The sequence below is a fragment of the Cyprinodon variegatus genome, unplaced genomic scaffold (genome assembly GCF_000732505.1).
Source record: "Cyprinodon variegatus isolate N-32 unplaced genomic scaffold, C_variegatus-1.0 Scaffold75, whole genome shotgun sequence".
Classification (NCBI taxonomy): domain Eukaryota; kingdom Metazoa; phylum Chordata; class Actinopteri; order Cyprinodontiformes; family Cyprinodontidae; genus Cyprinodon; species Cyprinodon variegatus.
In genome coordinates, this window is record NW_015150528.1 from 1,198,466 (window position 1) to 1,219,704 (window position 21,239).

The window sequence follows — 21,239 nt, forward strand, 5'->3', positions numbered from 1 at the left end:
TGACTTATTGTATCCTTCGAATGAGAATAAAAAATCCAGTCATTTAAGAAAGAGCAGCCTGTAAAGTGAAGAAAGCAGCGTGCAACTGGTATTTTCTATTCAAACTTAACTATTAAAGGATAATGTTGTAGGAGTTGCTTTTTAAAAATCGACTAAGTTTTGTATAAAAGTGATTCACAGCTAACAATCCACAAAGACCTTTCTATCTCACCCTGAAAACATTGGGATTTTTTGCCCTGTGCCCTTCAGTGAGTGGATGTGTCACCTCTGGCTTTTTGTTACCTCCCACTTACAAAAATAATAACAGCAATCGACTCACTGAGCAGTAAAAATAGTTTCCTCATTGGGTCTCCATTATTCAATGTCAGATTGCTGAGCACAATGAGGACCTTTTTGTCAGCATAGCCTTGAAATGTCAACAACATTCACACAATGGATAGGAATTAGATCACAAAATGTACTGCAAACATAGACTACCACCTGGTATTACCATTTGCTAACTGTTGCAAGATAAAGGAAAAGGTGTCAGCTTTAAAAAAAAATTAATATATATATATATATATATATGACAGTGATAGATTTCAACTAACACTCTAAATAACTCCTTTCCAAGAAATATGCAGGGTGTTTGTACTTAAGCATCTGCTCAGTTTTTACATGCTCTGATACTGGAAATCCTCCATGAGAAAGCAGCAACACCTCCTTTTGCCTGCCAACACGTAACCTGCACTCAACATGCAGGCAAAGCAAATCGAGTGATCCCACTGACCTTGAAAAGGGTTGAAGCAATTTAACCCCATCAGACAGTGAGAGCCGAGAGGCAGCCGTTCTAAATTTGGGAGACGGAAGACTATCTAGGCATCTAATGGCGACACACGCCTTGGGACTTGCACTGATTCCATCGGTTTTTCAGACACATTAGACGATAAACACACACATGACCCTGCATGCGAAGGTCTGACCATATAAACATCAGCTGGGGAAGATAAAGTGTGGACACGAAAAAAACAAAGGGTCAACATACTTGTCTCATGATATAGATAAAATCCTGTGGTAGTGGATAAATGGGGGTGGGGGGCATGGGTTGTTGTCCACTGGCCTTTGGCAAAAGCAAAATTATTTGGGTCTTTAAATAAAGCAAAAAATGTTCCCCCCAAACACTTACTAACACCTTGTAAAATAGCTTTAAATGGAATCAATCTGGCATTGCATCAATCCAGCATATTAATATGATACATATTAATATGATACATTACTAAACCAATATGAACTTATATATGAACTTTATAATACATCCTTAAGCTGATCTGTGTCGATGCTGACTATTAATTACAATTCCTGTTTTCTCGGCATATACATATGATGTGGTGCAGAAACCCATTTCTCTTAGTACGTACATGAGTGAGAAAGATTTATTTATAAAGCTGTTTTCGCAGAAAAAAAAAATTATACAGTAATAGCCTGTTAAAAACAGGTTTCCCACACAACTGTTAAAGGTGAAGTTCTTCCTTATTTCACGTAAAACAGCTGATAAAAACCTTTGACCTCTGTTGTGTCAAATATCCAGGATGAGCCAAAAATCCAGGATCCAACTATCCCTCCAGATTACAGTCTTCAACTTTTGGTCTTTTTAAGTCTGTTCTTAAGTAGGGCTGGGCAATTAATTGCATTTGCAATATAATCGCAATTTCACAAAATGCAATTTTGAAATCGCAGAGGCACTGTTTTTTAATCACAATATATTTACCATGAGAAAGATATTAAATTAGCCCATTAGGTTGTGGTAGAATACTTGAAGTTATATTTTTTGCCACACAGAAAAGGTAGAGACAATTGCTGCTAGCAGCAGATCCATGCTTGCAAGTAGAAGTAACACTTGAGAAATCAACAGTAAGGCACCTACAAGCTTTGGATTGGGTGCAAATAAAGTTATTTATTAGTCTAAATAAAATCTCAATCGCAATTTTGATTTTTGCCAAATGGTTCAGCCCTACTCTTAGAGCACATCTTAAATTTCTGGTTTTATTCGGTCCTTTTTTTTTTTTTTTTCAACTGCTTTTAATTTGAATTATTGCTGTAAATTGTTGTATTTGTATCCAGGACTTTGGCCAAGCCCAGCAGTTCAAAATGTGCTATTAAAAAGAATTTGAACTGATCAACTTGTTATCTGGCTCCATATGCTTCCTGATTCATCGAAATTTAGAACTTGCTCAAAACTGGGGTAAACAGTGAAGTAAAACTTGAATCTGACCACATGTGCTGATAAAGATACTAAAATGAAACTAAGCAGAAACACTAAGCAGCTTTAGAGACATAAATCACACTTGAGGTTTGGAATCAGCAAAAACATCAGTAGTACATATGGTAGTACAATCAAAGGCATTTGTTTTTTTTTTAATAGGAAGATAAAACATCTTCCAAATTCGTCACAAGCTTGTCATCAATATTAGTCTTTCAATAAAATAATTTCACTATTTGTAAGGAAGCTGAAAAATTGTTACTATACATTGCTAAAAATAAAAGCTCATCAAAAACAATAGTTGCTGGCAACAATAGTTATTTTACAGATGAAGTGAAGCAGAACTTTGAAGCCTGCAGAGTTTGGCAAGCTGACAGCAAGAAATGTCACTTCCTGATAAAAGCTTTGCTACATGTTGATCTTTTTTCCCCAAGGAGATCTTCAGCTAGGTTTATTTCATTTTTCATTTACTGACCAAAGATGATAGTTTTCTACTCCTTAGCTTTACTACTTAACTTTTTGCACATTTGTGTTGTATTAACCACAAACCTCAATGTATTTTAGGCAAATTTCATGAACCTTAGAAATGCATAGTGGTAATAAGGAAATAAAATCGTATTTGGTTTGCTAAATAAAATTGTGCCACAAAAAAAAAAAACATCCTTTACTTGCACACCTCTAAAAAGAAATTCAGAATCACCAAGTAAATTCAGTATTTTCCTAATTACTAAATAGAACTCAACACCACACAGGTTCAGAGTTGGGGGTCAGTTCCTTCCGATCACGCCTCCAGGTGTCACTATCATTTCCCACATGGGCGTTGAAGTCCCCCTGCAGAATGATGGAATCCCCTGGAGGGGCGCTATCCAACACTCCTCACCGGGACACTAAGAAAGCCTAGTGCTCTGTACTGCCATTTGGCCAATAGGTTGAAACAACAGTCAGAGATCAACTCCTCGACCCAAAGGCGAAGGGATGTGACCCTCTCATCCACCGGGTTAAACTCCAACAGCAACCATACCCAGCTCTCTTTCTATCCCTGTGGGGGCCCAGCCTCTCTCAAGGAACTGGGTTCCAGAGCGCACGCTATGCATGGAGGAGAGCCCAACTATTTGTAGCTGGTATTGCTCCTTCTCCTGCTCAAGCTCAGGCTCCTTCTTGCGAGGTAAAATTCCACTTCCCCGGGGCTAGTCTAAATGCCCATTGATTGGGTCGCATAGGCCTCCATCTCTGACTGCCTACCAATTCTTTTTGCACCGGACCCTCATGGTTCCGCCTGCAGGTGGGGAGCCCACTGGGGGATGGCCTTGCATTACTCCTTCGGCAACCAGGTGCTTGCCAAAGAACCCCATCACTAGTCCTGGCTCCAGGGTGGGGTCCCAGTTCCGCCGTGCCGGGAGACGTCATATGCCTCATTTTTTTGTCATCATGCTTTCTGCATCAGGCTTTGTGAACTGCTCTTTGTCTAACCTGTCCTCCAGAGCATGTTTACCTTGGGAGACCCTACAGTACAGGGACATTTAAATCCCCAACAACATATCCTCTGGAGTGATGCAGTCAAAGAAAAACCCTTAACCCACGTTAAGGTGCTGATTTTAGTGAAAGTCACTAATATTTTATGAGCATAACGGCCCTTGACTCACCTCTGGGCTTCCTCTCCAGTGCATTACAGTGTAGATGCTTGTTCTGCTGAAACTTTTAGGATAAAAATGAAATTATTTTTGATAGCCTGACTTTTAATTAGAGTGAAAGTTACATAAACTGTATTTTTACACTCTTTACTTCAGTATTTGCAGAGATACCTGAGGGAAGCGACCCCCCTGCTAAGCTAATAAAAACTCCTGGTGAGAAACCTGTTAATTTTTTTGGTTGTAATATTAAAATGAAAAAAAAAAAAAAAAAAGATCCAGTGTGTGTGCATGTCCTTCTCAGTTGTAGTGGCTACATGTGTCACAAAATGTTGCACTAATGTAAATGAAATGGCACTCTCTCTGCTCCCTGTCTGGTTGACATCGTCACACTGCTGCCAAAATTGAGTTATCTATTTCGAGACCACAGCTGGGCTTCGGGAATAATGATGTATGCTTTCTGCTGAGTTGAAATTCACCCATGGATTCAATAGCCCGCTTCAGCTACTCACATGCTATTCTAAGGAGGGTACAGAATGTTATAATCCAAGATCCCAACACATACAGTATGCAAAGCTTTGACTGTGCCAATTTACTGAGGCATATATTCCTGTTCAGCTTTCCTTTCAAGCGGACATTTCTTTTTCTCTGTACTGCAGTCAGACAAAAGGGCTGAAGCTTCGATACACTATTATGTGTCCTGGAGTTATCAGTGTAGGAAACCTTTACAAACATTCAGTTTCCTTAGTCCATTGTATCATAATTCTCCTCTTTGCTTAATACTCTGATCCTCCCACACACAGCTGCTGCTCCTAACGCTGTTGTCTTTGATCTTTTGTGTTTTTAACTATTGGCTTTTTATACTCAATTTTCTCTTTTCCATATTTTTGTTTTATTTTGTCATTGCTCTCTTTTTAAAACCACAAAGAAGTGTCAGCAGTCGAACGAGGCTATAATAAAATGTTGCACTTCTGGTTGTGGATGCAGGTTTATCATTATGAGAAATGTTCCAGAGAAGAAAACAAACAGCACTGCTCATAAGTGTGCAACTCTTACCAAAGTAGAAGAGCTATATAATGTTATCAGAAAAAAGAGTGACTACAGCCTCCTTACCATTCGTAAGTTCATGGGCTTGAAATAAAGCTAGTACTGTATGCATACTCTTCTAAATAATAAACTTAAACAACACAACTTAAATGAAATCAAACTTCTGTGTAATTAGCCTTCTGTTTTAGCCAAACTATATCTTATATTTGTTATTTGACTTGCAAACTTAAAACATCTTTGTCTATTTATATATTTTCAATCCACCTAAATTTTTCTGATGCTTTAATTTTGGGGCAATTGCTGTTTTATTTTCCCCATGGGGTCACACTACTTCAAAATAATGCTTTAAGTTATAATCCAGTTTGACTTTTCTTGAGCCCTGGTTATTTTAATTACATTCATTTTAAAGATTAATATTATCTAAATTAAGTTTTTCAGAAAACAACATCAGGGTTCAGTGACTCTGTCATGTTAATTTTGCAGAACAGCCCACGAGCTGCATTCCCCTGTTGTAGAGACCAGACAGCCACTCTGATGCATAAACAGTTTTAGTTTGTTCCTTAATTTGCAGTTATGAATGAATAGAATAACTATGACAAAACTCATTTTCGATTAGTACTTGGCTTTACGAACTTAATAGAAAAAATGTTGAAAGCTGCTTTTCCCAAATCCAGAAGCGAGAAATGATGTTGCTTTCTAATTCTGAATCACACAACAAGCTCAGACAATCACTGTTTGGCTGACAGAGTTGCTCAGTTTGGAGCCCGAGGCTAAAGAGAAAACTACATAGCTCATGCTGTCCTGGTTCTTCTCACCACATGAATAATATGAATGTGTCATGGAAAATGTTGACAATAGGAGACGTGCGCCCGTGATATCTCCTGGGAGCACAGGCATGACTCTGTTGGGCTGACAAATGTCTACAGGATCATACATTAGTCAGGACAGGAGTTTGACAGAAACATGTTAATATGTTCATGCATAGGAGGAACAAAAATAGACTCAAGTCCCCTGATGAAAATAGTCAACAGCAGGTCATGAACATGCCTCGGGTCATTTTGGTTTCTTTGAAAAGCATTAATTCAAATGTGCTGTTAACACATCTGAAGATGCCAAGATGCATTTTTATCTTAATCCTGTTATGGTTTAGCAGCTCAAGACAAAATACTTTATTTATTTCTAGACAAAAGGAAAAATGAAGAACAGGTTTGTAAAGAGTGATTTAAAATTTCTTATCATATAAAATAGAAGATATTGCCCTTATTTGGTCACATTATCTATGGACCTGAATAAAACAAGACAGTGTATCATAAAATACTGCTTCATGATGTTCTTCATTAGGTAACTTCAAAAAATACAGAATAATCCTGCTTAAATAAGTAAAAATGCTGTTAGTTATTGTGTTTCTTTCTAAACTGCTTCTGTTAACCTGATAAAAGGGCCAGGCAGTCAAACTTGTTCAAACCTGGTCTAAAGTACCACATTCTTTGCATCCGTTTACATTAAAGTCAAAGCTATTTGCAACATAAACATTTTCATATAAACTGAGAATTTCCTTTTAGAAATCTATTATACAATCAGGACACTGGACTGACTCTGGAATGCCATACAAGAGGAAAACTTTTTTAAACATTTTTTTTAATCATATACTTTTAATCAAACCATTAATGACAATTGAAAGAAAAACAGCTTTCATTTACCATGTAATTTTGCACCAATCCCATAAAGATGGACTGAAAGAGTTTAGTAGAAGCTGAAAGGTTTGGCTGATTTACAGAGTTATTTCCCGCTGTAAGTCAGCTCTCATGGTGCAACTGATGACATATTTATTCTGTTCTCCCTCTCCGCTGACTGTGAAAGGAGAGGTCAGGGCACAACACAAACCTCAAGAAGGAAGTGTTTGAATCAAGTGATGAATTGCTCCCTCTCCTCCAGACATGGCTCACGGGTCAAAGAGGAAGGCTTACATGTAAGTCATCTTGTTTTGGATAAGGACACTTTCAACTTTTTTCATTAGAATTTAATAAGTCCTTTTGCCTCAGAGCACATTTAAAATATTACTTTAAGATAATGGCTGGAGTTAAATTTATGCAAAAATGATCCCTCTCTACGTCAGTGCACACAATGCAAATCCAACCCAGATTATCTCACCATTTTTAAACAAATAAAAGAAAAGTAGAGTCGTCTTTCACTTTAGAAACACAGAGCTTGTCAGATCACACAGCAGAGTGAGGAAATTCAGTGTGACTATCGCAATAATATGACACTTATCTGTGACTTCATGCATTAAAACATGAGACGATAATCAAAAGTGACAGCGATGCTCCCAGAGGTAGGTGATGAAGTGAAATTTGCAAACTGTTAATTTTGTATCTTTTATTCAGCTAACATGTTTGTTTTTCTCACTTTCCACAACAAATGTTAATGTTAGATGAAAAACAGTCAAAGCTAAATTAAAGATTTTCCAGAAAATTGCATTTATTTCAATTCAGGAACAGAAACGGTAAAATTATCAACCTCATGATACAGAAAGTCAAAAGGCACAAGAATACATAACAGGACAGAACACAACTACTGACACCGCTGCAAAGATGAAAACATGATGTTAAATTACAGTTGTTTAGTCATAAATTGAAAAATAAAATAGGAATCGTAATCTTTAATATAAGCAAACTTAAATGTTAGATTCAGAAAGATCAATGTTTGGAAATGATGGCATTTAAAAAGAAATAAACAATGCAAACTTAGTGGCATCCTTAACAGCTTGAAAAAAATGCAACTAAAGCATTTCTTAAATACTTTTCCTTTCTTGCGTGCATATTTTAACACAAATCATTCCCAGGGGATAATGCATAACATAAAATTAAAGAAAAACTAAGACTTAGACAACTTTTATTGTCATTTTGTATAAACAGAGTGTATACAAAATGAAATTTCGTTTTGTACAGTTATCAGAACTGGTATAAGATTTCCAGGTTTGATCAAGTTAATCAACTTTGCTACAAAGAAAAGTTGTGAAACTCTATAATGTAAAGATATTCTGAAATGACTTTAGCTGAAGCGCAGCCTCTTGAGGCCGAGGCTTGTATCTTGGGGCTTTTGGTACCAATAAATTCAGCAGACAGCTGCTCACACTTCCAAAGCGAAGCATCAGATTGCAAAATTGATGTTCTTATCCAAATTCCTGCTATTTCTGTTACCTTGGTGATGATTTCTAAAACACTTGATGCATCTTTTATAGAGCATTGGAAAAATGTCAAAACACTTTTGTGATGTATTGGCATTTACTCATTGTTGAGAAAAATGGACCGCCTCAGCCCACGACACATTAAAAAGTGATGCTCTGGTTTATTCTAAACAGCAACAAAGCTGGTTTAGCGTTTGCTCTTTCTGTATTGACACAACTTTAGTTGTGTTTTAGTACAGAGGAATCAGAAAAAACAAACAGCAGCAGTTTGAGTGGATGGAAAAAGGTCATTTTCAATCTCACATCTTGCTGCTTTTTCATTCATAAACAGTGCATTGCTATTCTAAATAAAGGATGTGCAAGGTGGTAAGAGTTCAACAGAAAGGTTAACCACCACAGGGAACATGTCTATGTTGCATTTGTCACATCTAATTCACATGTGGAAATCATTTATGTTTCCCTGAATGAGTTGAAGCAGCTGCTACTTGAAAATAATGAATTATGGTCATTTTATTGAAAGAAAACTATAATTTATTCATCATTTTACGTAGGTGTGTCCAAGCACAGATAACTCAGATTTTATTTTATTTATACTGAACTGTCTTTTTGCAGGTAATTCCAAATGGCCTCATAAGATCACAGACTCATTATAAACAGCTGCTTACATTTGCTGATGGCAGCCAGGATCTGAAAACAAAGAGTCTACGACAATGTTACTGTCAAGTATGAACTGAAGGCCTGACAGCACAAGGAGCAGTGGAGTGCATTTGAATGCTTTACTGCAAAGACGGCTACACTTACAGTTTAACAGTAGACAACATTGTTTGCTTTAAAGTTCTTTTTTTTTTGTTTGTTTCATGTAATAATAAAGCTGTCTGGATATGAAATTCCCACGATACTTACAGCTGTTTTAAGGCATATCATAGCAACATATACAGATATGGTTGTGACACATGATTAATTAGATTAGATTTGGATTGATAAAAAGGATCTTAATAATATCATAATACGGATTTCCATACTTGAGTTGACGATCCACCATGAAGGTGTCTGTTACATGAAGATGTTTAGCGAGTATTAGGTTTACCATCAAACTGCAACCATTATAGGCAATATCTTGCTGGCTTATTGGAACGGGTTTACCGTTCATTTGCTAAAAGTCCCTACACATCATTTAGGTCACAGCAATCCAGAAAATTTGTGAGATCAGTAGATAAAACTGATAAACAACAGTAAAGAGAAACTGTTAATTGTAACTGTAATTCTATGAACCTAGTGTAGATCCAGATAAACAGATCAACACAAGTTTAAGTTTAAACATTTCTTTGTTTTTGTTTTTTTTAAGCATTACTATGTGTTTAAACATTAATGCTAAAACTACCTTAAACCCACATCTAAACCGCTTGGTGATTCAGCCGAACCTGAATTAATATTCTGATGACTGAGGTAAAAATAGCCATTTATAAAAAAAAGTTTTTATTTGAATCTAACAGAAAACAATCTCTCAAACGCAGCCTAGTGAAATTTTTAAACCGTCTATTTCTCTTGACATTTAGTCAAAGGAACAAACTGGGGAGTTTCAGAGTTTTATGCAAATGTTTTTTTTTATTAAAGTTTTAATAATACAAATTGAGGATGACTAATGAAGTAGTTTTAAAAAGAGTATAACTATTAAATATGTATTACAAAAATTAAGTACACAAAAATGTGAGTTACAGGCAACAGTCATCCTCTAACTCCACAAAAATTGTTTTACATAAATTGGATTTTAATAATTTAAGTTTTCAGGATTAGTTCCATAGGGCTTAAACAGTGTAGTCTGTCGAATGAACCCCTCAGTGCTTAAATGACTCTTAGATCTTAACTTCTACTTAAAATTAGGGGAGTGGAGCCCTAGTGGTTAGGGCATAGAGCTTGGTATCCAGAAGTTCTGAGTTCGAGCCCCACTCCCATAGACTGCCTCTCTGGGTCTAAAATTCAAATATAAACTCTTTCTCTAGTATGGAACTTGGAAGAGTGTTTTAAAATCAAATAAAAAAAGTGTAAATAACATCCAAGTCAAGGTTAATATTAAATCAGTTTGAAATCATCTGATTATTATTTTATTTTTGTGAACATATTCCACTGCACTTGTCCTTCCACCATAAAGTGCTAGTTCTACTGGTGTCCTAAGGAATGTTAGTTTAAAGGTTAATTTAATAAAAAATGTGACTAACCAAAGGGGACCCATTAAATCCAAATTTGTTAGAATTCATTGCAGAGTTTAAAGCTAAATTAGAAGCAAGAGGCAGCCCAGACTATGGCGTATTTCACCCTCTTCCTCTGTAAAACTATTTTAGTTCTGCTCTAAACCTCATCTTTTTCAAGGCTGAATATATGCGGGAACGAAAGTGCAGGTTGGCAGCATGAATGAAAAAAACTAAACAAAACATAAAAAAACAAACCTCAGGAACAACCTGGCAGAAAAATAGCAAACAGGAATTCAAAACTGAATAGGGAGAAACAAAGCTTGATATGGGCTCCATGCAATACAAGAACTAACAAAGTCAATGATCTGGAAGAGAACAAATCAAAACCTGCAAGTTTATCCACAGAGCAGGATAACAGCTGAAACAGTGCAGGTATGGTATTTAGAAAACAAGAATGAACAGAATCAGAGCAGAAAGAATTACCAGAAAAAAGGAACAGAAGTTAAAACTAAAACCAAAAGTTTGAAAAACCTTAACCTTGTATAAAAATGTAGAAGAGTTTTTCTTGACATTAAAAAGCAAAAATCTACCCTTTTCCGGTACTTTCCTCTTAAAAGTTTCACTTAATATTTGGATATAGAGGCTTTTTTTCCAATATATTTTCATTTAGCTTCTATAACAAATTGTAATATAGACAGATTATATAAAAATATAGTGCAATAAAGTCACTAAGAAAATAAAATAGTGAACAAATAATCAAAAGAAAACAGAACAAGATTGATTATAATTTATCAAGTAATCAGATAATGAAATTTGAAAATTTCATTTAACTATTTAAGTTTATTATTTCAAGAAGTAAAAATATATAACATCAAACACCCAGCGCCTCACCAAGCTAAATGCTACAGTATATCAAAAAGCTTCCAATTTACATCAGGAGTCCTTTTTTAAATTAATGGTTTGCTGGATATGTATTAAATGCTTGCTATGTCTGTTTAAATATGCTTAAAAAAATCTGATCTTTTTTCAGACAATGGCACATAACATTTGTCCGCACAGAGCTAGAATCAAAACTAAATATTAACTCAGTGTTACATTGAAAAGTGAATATGTTTGATTAATATAATGAATACAGTCTGCTAAGAGAGTAAAACAGCAACTCTCCAATAATCTTGCACTGCAAACTGGATTGTGGTGAGATCTGAGTTTTCAGTCTCACAACAAATCCATCTTGAAAGACTCCCGCTAATACGTCTGTCTCGAAAAATTCAGCGGGTCAGACCAGTGACATGCCAGCAGTTTTTTTTGGACATGTAGGAATGACAACAGTGAGAACTTCCTTGACGGGGCATTACAAACATGGCTATGCTAGAGGACTCACCTGTTAATACTGCAATTGACTAGATTTTAGCTAAAATAGTGACAATTTTTCATTTAAAAAGAAGCAAAGACAAGAACTTAGATGGGAAAGATGTCTGGGCTTTTCTTTGGTTAGGATTTGGAAAAAGTTAAATTTTTTTAGCTTATGAAACATCATGATTTGCTGCTACAATTGGCTGAAAGTGTATTATGGAAGGTGGGTACTAGCTGGTATGTCACCCAATCAGCTGAAACTATTGTATTAAACGTCCCTCCTTTTCAAGACAGATTGAATGGCAGCCATTCCAGATTGATAACGTAGAACTTAACCCAGTTCTACACATATCAATCTGGCTACTGCCAGGTTAGCTCTCTAAGCGAAGAGTAACACAAAGAAGTTGGCACAGGGAAAAAAAGCTGTCACTTCTGTTTATAACGAACAGTTTGATCATTTGATCCTCATCTGTCCCTTCATGAGAATGTTGAAAAAAGTGGCATTTCAAATGAAAGACAAATTGTTTTTCATGCCTAACTTGCCATTTAAAAAAGTGATTAAAGATGACACATCAAAATGGGGTGGCAGCAGAGATTACAGTACATTTATACCTTTAAAGTAATAGGAGTTTTTTAAAGAACCAAGGCCCTGACTGAATGTGGAAGAGAAATGCAAAATTAAGCCATGGGGACAGACAGGATTCTACAAATATATTCCAAACTGTATACAAAAAAAAAAAACACTAGTTAAAAATGTTTTGTTAAAATTGTTAATTTGGATTCAGAAATGAGCTGATAGAGAACCTGGAAAAGAAACCTGATTTGAAGGCATGTTAAAGTATAATTTGAAAGAGGAACCATAAGGTCATAAATATTTTGTGGGGGAAAAAAATGATCCAAGGGTTTAATAAACAAGGAAATTGAGCTTTACATCAAATAAATAAGAAGTGAAAAAGAAATGGAAAAGCAAATAACTGAGGAACTATAAGCCCAAATTACATGTGTGATACGTTATTTTAAAGATGGAGCCTAGGCTAAAGTTAAACTGAAAAAAACTAATTGCTTTCCTACATCCACCTGTGACACAGCCAATCCGCTTTGAACCACACCTCCACGAAAGCCAATCAGCATCCAAAGTTCATTTTAACAGGCCTCCGATACGCACTTGTTTGCTCCTGTGCGCAGGCGGTGGATGCGCTGTGACTTCATTCAGATGACACAGTTTCAACCCACCTCCAGCCCTTCCTCCCCCATCGTAGCTAAAGCTTCATGAGAGTGTCATTCCTCCCGGACTATTACTGCTTTTCCTGTGTCAGCTCATCCAGTCCTGCAGAAGACCGCCATGTTGAGCCTGGTTCTGCCAGAGGTTACTTCCCAACGGGGAGTTTTTCCTCTCCACTGTCGCTCCATGCTTGCTCATCATGCACAGGTTATCTCAACCTGTGTTATCTAACTGGACTTCCGTCTTCCAGGTCCCTGAGTGAAGCTCTAGTATCAGCTCACGCAATCCACTGGATCTTTCCATACAGCTCAAGCACACCGTCTCACCAACCAGCAGTCTACAGACTGACCAACTTCATCTATCTTCACTCCACCACCAGTTTCAATCTATTTATTTTTGCATTATGCAGTTATTCATAGATTGTCTAGAAAAACAGAAAACATCCTCTTGTCCCTGTAACATGCTAAAGCAGAACCAGAACCCTGCAAAAAACAATGGCAATATATTATTTTGAATAGATATTACAGATGGCATAAGTTATTCTAACTGGCTAAACTGTGCTCTGGAATAGGCATCACCATTAACCTGACCTCTTACAAAGGCAAGGCACTCTTTCAGATTGTTCTGACCACTGCCTACTGACGATAATATGTTAATTGATAACCATGTCATAAAATGCATTTAAAATTATCAAAACTTTTTCCGTTACTTAAATGTAAAGGTGTTTAAGGATGCCTACATGCATCTTAGGGTCAGTGAAGCACTGCTCTGATACAAGAACATGCCCCATGTCCATAATATATATGAATGCAGTGAGAATTTCACTGTAGTCAAAGATATACACTTTTCACAACAGCCTCATAGGTGTTGATGCCGTCTGCATATCAAATAATCTATGGCTGCCAGGCTTCAATGGTGATCTAATCATGCATGCTACAAATGTCAAATGCATAGGGAGTCAATTGTATCATGTTTTTTTTCTATGCAATCATGTGTTCCAACACCAATGAAATGAAAGGCAAATATGGAGTATATTAGACACTATAATACTTTATCCAACCTTTCTGTCTGAACTCAGGAGCATCTTTTCCACTATACTGAAAATAATACAGTAAAGAGGAAGAAAAACAATGTCCGCAAAGGCATTTCCCAAAGTTAAATCTTACAGGATTATACAAGTACTGCGACTGCAGCCATTGTATTGGTCATCTGCTCCGTCAGCAGAATGCATATGAGGTTTTAAAAGACATAAAACCTCATGAGCCAAAGCTTTCAGCTAAATAGAGGCAAAGAAACACCACAGACCAGCTGTAAGAAATATTCATTTATTTCTTCACCATCCTCGTGTCCAGAAGCCACTTAGCGGAAGCATACTGAGGAGAGTTTTAATGTCATCATGTATCACTTTTTGCTATTTCAAACTGTTTTCTTACCATTATTTAGGGCCACAAGCATACCTCCCACAGCTTAAAGACAAGCAGACGTGACACGGCCCGGCTGTGTTGCCAAAACGATGTGCATGTTTCTTTGCTCGCAGTATGCTACTCACCAGGGTGCAGCTGCTATCTCCATCATCATCCAGCAGGCCAATTCTGCACAGAGTCTTTTCATTGTTCAGCCAGTACTCAGATGAGTCCAGGATGCTGTTGATGCACAGAACCTGCAGCAGGTAAACAAGCATCAGCATCGAAGAAACACAACAGAGACATGGATGGTAAAGGATGAACTTTCATTCATTTTTTCCATTTAATCTGGAAGTTTTTGTGTTCCCTCTTTTTAAGGTAAATGTCATCAGGTTCAGTATGTTTTAAATATCTACAATATATGGCTCATTAAATCAACAACGTATCAGTATACGTAGGACAATTTTATGCTTGACCAGCCCTGATTGCTCAGTCGTAAATTAAAAGCTGGATCTTTTTCTAATCAGTGAAGGCGCCATAGTAAGAGCTGACAGATGGCACCGATAACAACCATCTCTTTGATGAGAAAGTTGTTTCTGAGTGAAGACTCAGTTAGCTATTTTCTATATCAGCGAGGTGCATAAAATGATTTGAAAAGAAGCACAAATAGAGTGAGAAGTCTCTAAGGAAGAAGTATGTCTAATCTTCATACAGGTTAGAAAAATGGGGAATTAAACGACAGGGAAAAAGAGGTTACACTTTAAAATAACCATCATAAACATAATTTATAAATGGTAGAGAGGCCATTTATAAATGATTAACAGATCTTTCATTAATGTTTTATACATATATAAACTGTTTCTTAGCCTTTAATAAAAGGTAAATACATTCATTATAAATCCCACTGATGTTATGCTAAGGGTAAGTGACACACGACATGGCAAGTTAAAACAAAAATAAAGGCCAGGTTCAGGTATTAAGTCCACGGATGTTAGGATTAGGGAGCGACTAAAATGGCAGGGCAATATGATCTATTTACCTGTTATAAATGGTTTAGATGCAGCATATAAATGATTATTAAACATTATTAAACTATCTGTTAATTAGGGTGAAAATATTTTGATTTCCAAAAAGGAGGAGACTTTACCCAGCCTCGAGACAACTTCAGACAGGCTTCTCAGAGGTTAATGAACATGCTGTATTTCACCTAAATGGTAGATTGAAATACATAAATAAAATAAAATAATGTACTAAATATGACCTCGTCTGTATTGGAAAATACAGCTTCAAGAAATGTCCTTGTTACAGGAGCAACTCTCAATTTGCACAGTTTTTTAAATGTTTTTCAGTGTCCATGTGAGCTTTGAGATCTCCAGCACCTTTATTAGACACTGAAACATGTGTGCCAGGTTTTCACACAGTGCACTGAGCCTCTCACCAGGTCGGTGCATGCAAAACAGTTTTTTGCAGTTCATCTGTGAAGCTGCACTTTGGTTTTAGTGTTTTGTGTCCAATGCTGGTTGCTCTGCTCCCTATCTGTGTGTGGGTGTGTCGCTAGACCCTCCCACAAGGCAGTCCCTCGAGAATTACCTCAGGCAACAAAGTATCATAATATTCTGTGCAAAGCACAAGTTAATTTAAGCAAATGATTATGGTCCCATAAAAAACAGCGAAAACCACACATTTTCATAGACTGAAAAAAGTGGACCTGTCTGGGCAAAAGAGGACGTTTAGTTACCCTACTGTTAATAAATTGGCTTTTTACAATTTATAAATTATGGTTATGATGGTTATTGTAAAGTGTTACTGGGGAAGATGAAGTATGACAGAAAAGCTGCTAAGGTCTGTTTTTTAAAGAGTCTAATGCCATATGTGGGCACGCTGTATCAGGATTAGCTGGCAGTCTTTGGTTCATAACAGTTATATCAGCAGTCTATACACCTTGGATAATGTAGAGATAATCGACTACAGTTAATAATGTTAATTGTACCGTTCGCAAATAGAAGAGGCTAAAGTAGGTAATGTTTGTTAGTGAGACCCTGTAAGACTGCAGAGCGTGTAACAAAGACTGCCTTCTGTCCCACACTGGCTTCCAAAGGATCCCTTACACTTAAACTACTTAAACATAATGTAAAAGCATTTCTTTCAAAACATTACATTTTCCACTGCTATTTATACATTTTTCTCAAATAATCTAGCCATAGAAAAGGTTGAAAATATTGCGATGTGCTGTACATTACATTTTCAGGAAAGTCTTTATATTTAAAAGAAAGTCATATGTGTTGTTATTATTTGCAGCTGGGTTTTATTTATAGAGATCAAATTCCCATAAGCAGAAGGATTTTAATGTACCTCTAAAATTTTAGCAACTCAAAGAGAGACAGTTCTATTACATGCAAACTATTTTGGATAAAAATGTGCTTTTCTTTGCAATGACATTTTATATATATTATGTGAGTTACATTTTTAAATGTATCAGGTTGGTTAGACAGTATTTAGTTAATATCCTTAATTTGTAAAGATGGTTAGCTAAAATTTGTTTTTGGAATTAAGTTTCGACATCATCAGTATCTAATTTGCAGTATCAGAACAATGAATTTGTCAGAAAATAGCAAGTGAACAGTAGTGACAGAAAAATACTAATGAAACCTGCGAGCAGACAGCTGTTCTATTATTTCTCACATATTATGCATGTGTCAGGCTGTCAGCCTAGCAGATTCTTTACTATACTTAAGCTAAATTATCTTTCCTTATTATGACAATGCAATTTTATTTTATTCTTAGAAAGAATGAGTTCGTCCTTAGAAACTACTTTTTCACATCATATATTACAAAAGTACAGAACAGCAGGTAAAATCACACTTAAAATATGAAACAAGTGCAATTACTTTGACATATGACACCTACATTTGCATGGCTCATGCTCCATGCATATTTTTAGTGACACGTCATGCCCCCTCATGTTTGCCCCCACTGCAATAGACCTTCTGTTCAGGCCTTCAGCCAGGTAATCGTGACGTATTTGCTTAGCTTATCTCTCTGGAACGGATAACATTTAAGACTGTTGGTGCCAAAGCCAATTAGATCAAGAACATTGCTTTGTGTCTCTACATCACCATCGAGTGGAACACAGAGAGGATCAAGAGCAGGGGGCTAATTAGGAAGGAACACTAGTCCTGCTCAGTATAGGGTCAATCACATTAGAAGTACACCTACAAACTACTTGAAAGGGAATATGATCCAGCAGCATCTCAGCTCACTGATCTGAGCCATTTCTCCTTCTCTATCCCGCTCTTTCACTGGAAGATGATAAATTTCCCGGCGAGAGGTGAGGACCTGACTGTTACTCTTATTACACAACCTTAGGGTGTCACTGGCACCCAGGGGGAGGAAATTAATATTTCTTGCACAGCTGGAAGCACACAAACAAAAGTCAATGGAAAGACAAATTCCACCCAGAGGTGAGAAAACAAAGATGTTGATGAGCACACAGACAGAGACTTGGACTTGTTCTGATCCAAGTGCATGAGACAGATTTCTCTGTTCTCACCTTCTTGCAGGCGCTGATGGATGAAGCAATGGTGCTCTCCGTGCTGCCTCCCTCCACCTCAACAGGCTCGAAACCTTCAAACATGGCGCACGACTGGAAGTTACTGCAGAGCAAAATACAAAAGGGCACAGAATCGACTTTGTCAGAGCAAGTTTCAATCAAGCGGTCAAAAATTGTGCTTTGAAAATCTTGAGTCAGTAAGGCATGACAGTCCCCAGTCTGACTGGAGCACCACATCATGTTACATTTGCTCATATTCAGAAGCTACAGCCTTTACCCATAAAATAAGTAAGCAGCTATTAAATCATAATAATTAATGTAATGTTTCATGCTGACAATACACCAAATTTCACTCATCATTACAGAGTAGGAATCAAAAATGACTAGTTACTCACAATAGTTAGACAAATAGAATCGAATAAAATAGAATAGAATAAAAGAGACCAGAATAGACCATGTATTGTAAGTATTCCTATAACATTTTCATGGATAAAGACATACAAAATATACATCCATAATATATATGGCTGATTGGATGGATACCAACCATGATCCTAAATCTGATTTTGTATGTTTAGTTCATATATTGTCTACATTTAGTTGATTACAGTGCCCCCACAAGTTAAAAATTGTGGAGATGCTATGATAAAAAGAGAAGAAAGACTAAGTCGGAAAATATTGATCAACCTAATCAGCACCCCATTGTACTACGCTAGCAGCAATATTGGAATTAAATGTTTTAATGGTCTGGATAAACTATAGTTTTTTGGTGGGTGTTCTTATTTTCCAGGGTTGACAGGATTTCCAACTGATAAAAGAAAAAATGAACACCAGACAGCACAGCTTTGGAGGGAGCTAAATATAACTAATTAAGATAATTGTTATATGTTAGCAATCATGCATTTTGATAACAAATTTTGCATACATTTTCAATAAAATTTAACATTTACTTTTTGTCCTGGTCTCCAGCGCAGAGGGTTAGGGCAGATTTAAGTGCCTTAATTGGATAAGTTGCATTCAATGTTGAACGATGTCGAGTCAAAATAAAAATCCTGTTGGTCAATTATTACTTAAAATAAAACTGAGGTATATCTGTCAAATTATAACTTAAGTTACTCCAAATATATGTTACTATATAGACATAATGCAGTGGCCTTATATAATAATATTGTACTATTGTAGACATTTAAAGACACCTTACAATATAATGAATTACTTATTTTCTCAGTCATGCTCTGGGTTAGAAGCTTTGTCGACATCCTAGACTTATGATCCCTCCAGGCCACAAGAATAACACCATTAGGAACACAATAAGAGCAAACTGCATTAACAGAGACATTCAACAAAAGTAACAAGTAAGAAAAGTTTTTACAGAAATGCAATGGCCTTTTGTTCTCTGATTTTTGATTAATTTTAACAAGTCAAGACAAACAGTTGGGCAAAAATATCTAAATAATTTAGGTGGAGATGATCTGACGCAGGACTCAAAATGATTTTACTAGATATTGTGTAAAAGAGTGACACACACACATACTGTATATATATATAAACTTTTCATAGGAGCAAATTCATTATGAAAACTGGTCAGAATCCAAAATCTATTTATATTAATGTGTGCTAGTCCAAGTGTCATTGGTTGAATTGAAACAATTTGTTTGTCAGTGAATGAGTGAATGGATCCAACTAAGACGGTCATCTAAAACTCAACATTATATATGAAGATGTGTGGCTGAGAATATCCTTGTGCTTGAAACCAAAACCGACTGGAAACTCAAAGGAAGGCGTGATTATCCTCTGTGCATGCTTTCACTCAGATAAGTCAAAAACAGCGCTTATCTGCAAGGGCATTAATGAGGATCAGTTTAGAAAATGAAGAGACTGGGCATGCATACATAAACAGGAACATCTGGGGGTTTTGCTGCTGCTTTTTTAATTAATAATATTAATTTTTTTTTACATAATCGACATTTTTCAAAGAAAACCTCCCAGTGGAAGCCTCCAGGGTACACATAACTGTATGTGCTTGCGGTTCATCAGCGTGGATGATGATGTATAGGTGAACCAAAGCAAATTATACACACACACACACACACACACACATATATATATACATACATATATATATATATATATATATAAGAGCATGTTGATGCGTCTTACAGCCTGCTGTTTCTGCAAAAGACGCATCAAAACAGCCATCTAAACAGCGGGTGATGACGCTCGCAGAAACCTACAGTAGAAGATGCTGTCCACTGGAAAAAAAAATCATACAATGAATATGGCTCATAAGTACGTATTTTTATTTTTATTTTTTTACAGAGAACAGAAGATCAGTGGAGGGTATTAGTCACGCTCGACCTCCTCTCCAGCCTTTGCGCTTTAAAATCCACCTATCACGACACGCAGATGAGTGACAGCCAGGAGCGCGCTTCCACTCCATGGGCCCCAGTCATTCAGTCAGAGGACACAATTAACTCCTGACACGTCCTTTTCTGAAGGCCTACGTGTGTGTTTGTTTGTTTTAAATTATTATTATTCATCGTGCCATTCATAAGGAAATAGAAACCCAGATGCTGAAGCATCCAAAAATGAGAACTTTTGGTGCCGGACCAAGTATTTTGTAATTATGAAGATTATTATTTGGGGTTTAATTCGTATTTTTAGAGAAAACGTGACAGTTCTCTCAGTTCACAACCGAGTCACTTTGCACAACGACAGGTAACTCTTAAAAAGCACTAAAGCTAAGCTTCATGAAACGCAACCACTTCCCGAAAACACCTTACTGCAAAGTCTTTATTTAACGCTATGTAGATAAAAACTAAAAGCTGTTCCAAAAAACATCTAAATAGTCCGATATCAAAAATGCCACAGCATCAAAATTAAATAAAAACAGCAAAGTAGTGCCACAGACGCACTTAGTGTACGATTAAAGGAAGTTCATTATTTTACTCGGGATGATCAAATACTAATTTAATATTACGGGATTCAAAAAATAGTGTCTTACCTTGGCGTTTTTAAAAGGCACTTTGTGCCTGCCATTTTCTCCAAAATATACCGCAAACACCCTCAACCGCTATTCTAACTTCCCTTCCAGAGGCTGAAAGACACGGTGAAGCTTCTCTCCGCTCCAGATGTGCATCCTCTGGCGCAGCACCGAAGGAATGCCAGACTGATCCAGAGCAACTCACTGGCCGTCCTGCGCGTCTGTCCGCTGAGTGAAGCAGCAGCTGCAGCTCCGCAGCGATAAAACCCAAATGAGCGGCACGACGCAGACATGGGCAAGGGCGCGCGCCAGAGGAAACCTGCGCATGTCTACAAACAGGAGGCACTGATGGGATACGCTTAGTCCCCAAATACTACACGTGGTGATTAATAACATACATTTCATAACAGTTGTGTTTCACCATATAAGCCTATTTTT

At 36.7% G+C, this 21,239-nt stretch overlaps 1 protein-coding gene across 1 annotated transcript in view; it reads right to left on the bottom strand.

Annotated features, from left to right (window-relative positions):
• The window catches only part of sphkap (SPHK1 interactor, AKAP domain containing), a 39,018-nt gene extending 17,986 nt beyond the window's left edge, over positions 1-21,032 (bottom strand). The window contains exons 1-3 of the mRNA XM_015372712.1: positions 20,823-21,032; positions 17,819-17,921; positions 14,323-14,525 (exon numbers count right to left, since the gene is read on the bottom strand). Of these exons, the coding sequence (XP_015228198.1) occupies positions 14,323-14,525; positions 17,819-17,921; positions 20,823-20,857 (341 nt within the window). The 5' untranslated portion in view covers positions 20,858-21,032. The remainder of the gene's footprint in view (positions 1-14,322; positions 14,526-17,818; positions 17,922-20,822) is intronic.
• Between the last annotated feature and the right edge of the window lie 207 nt (positions 21,033-21,239).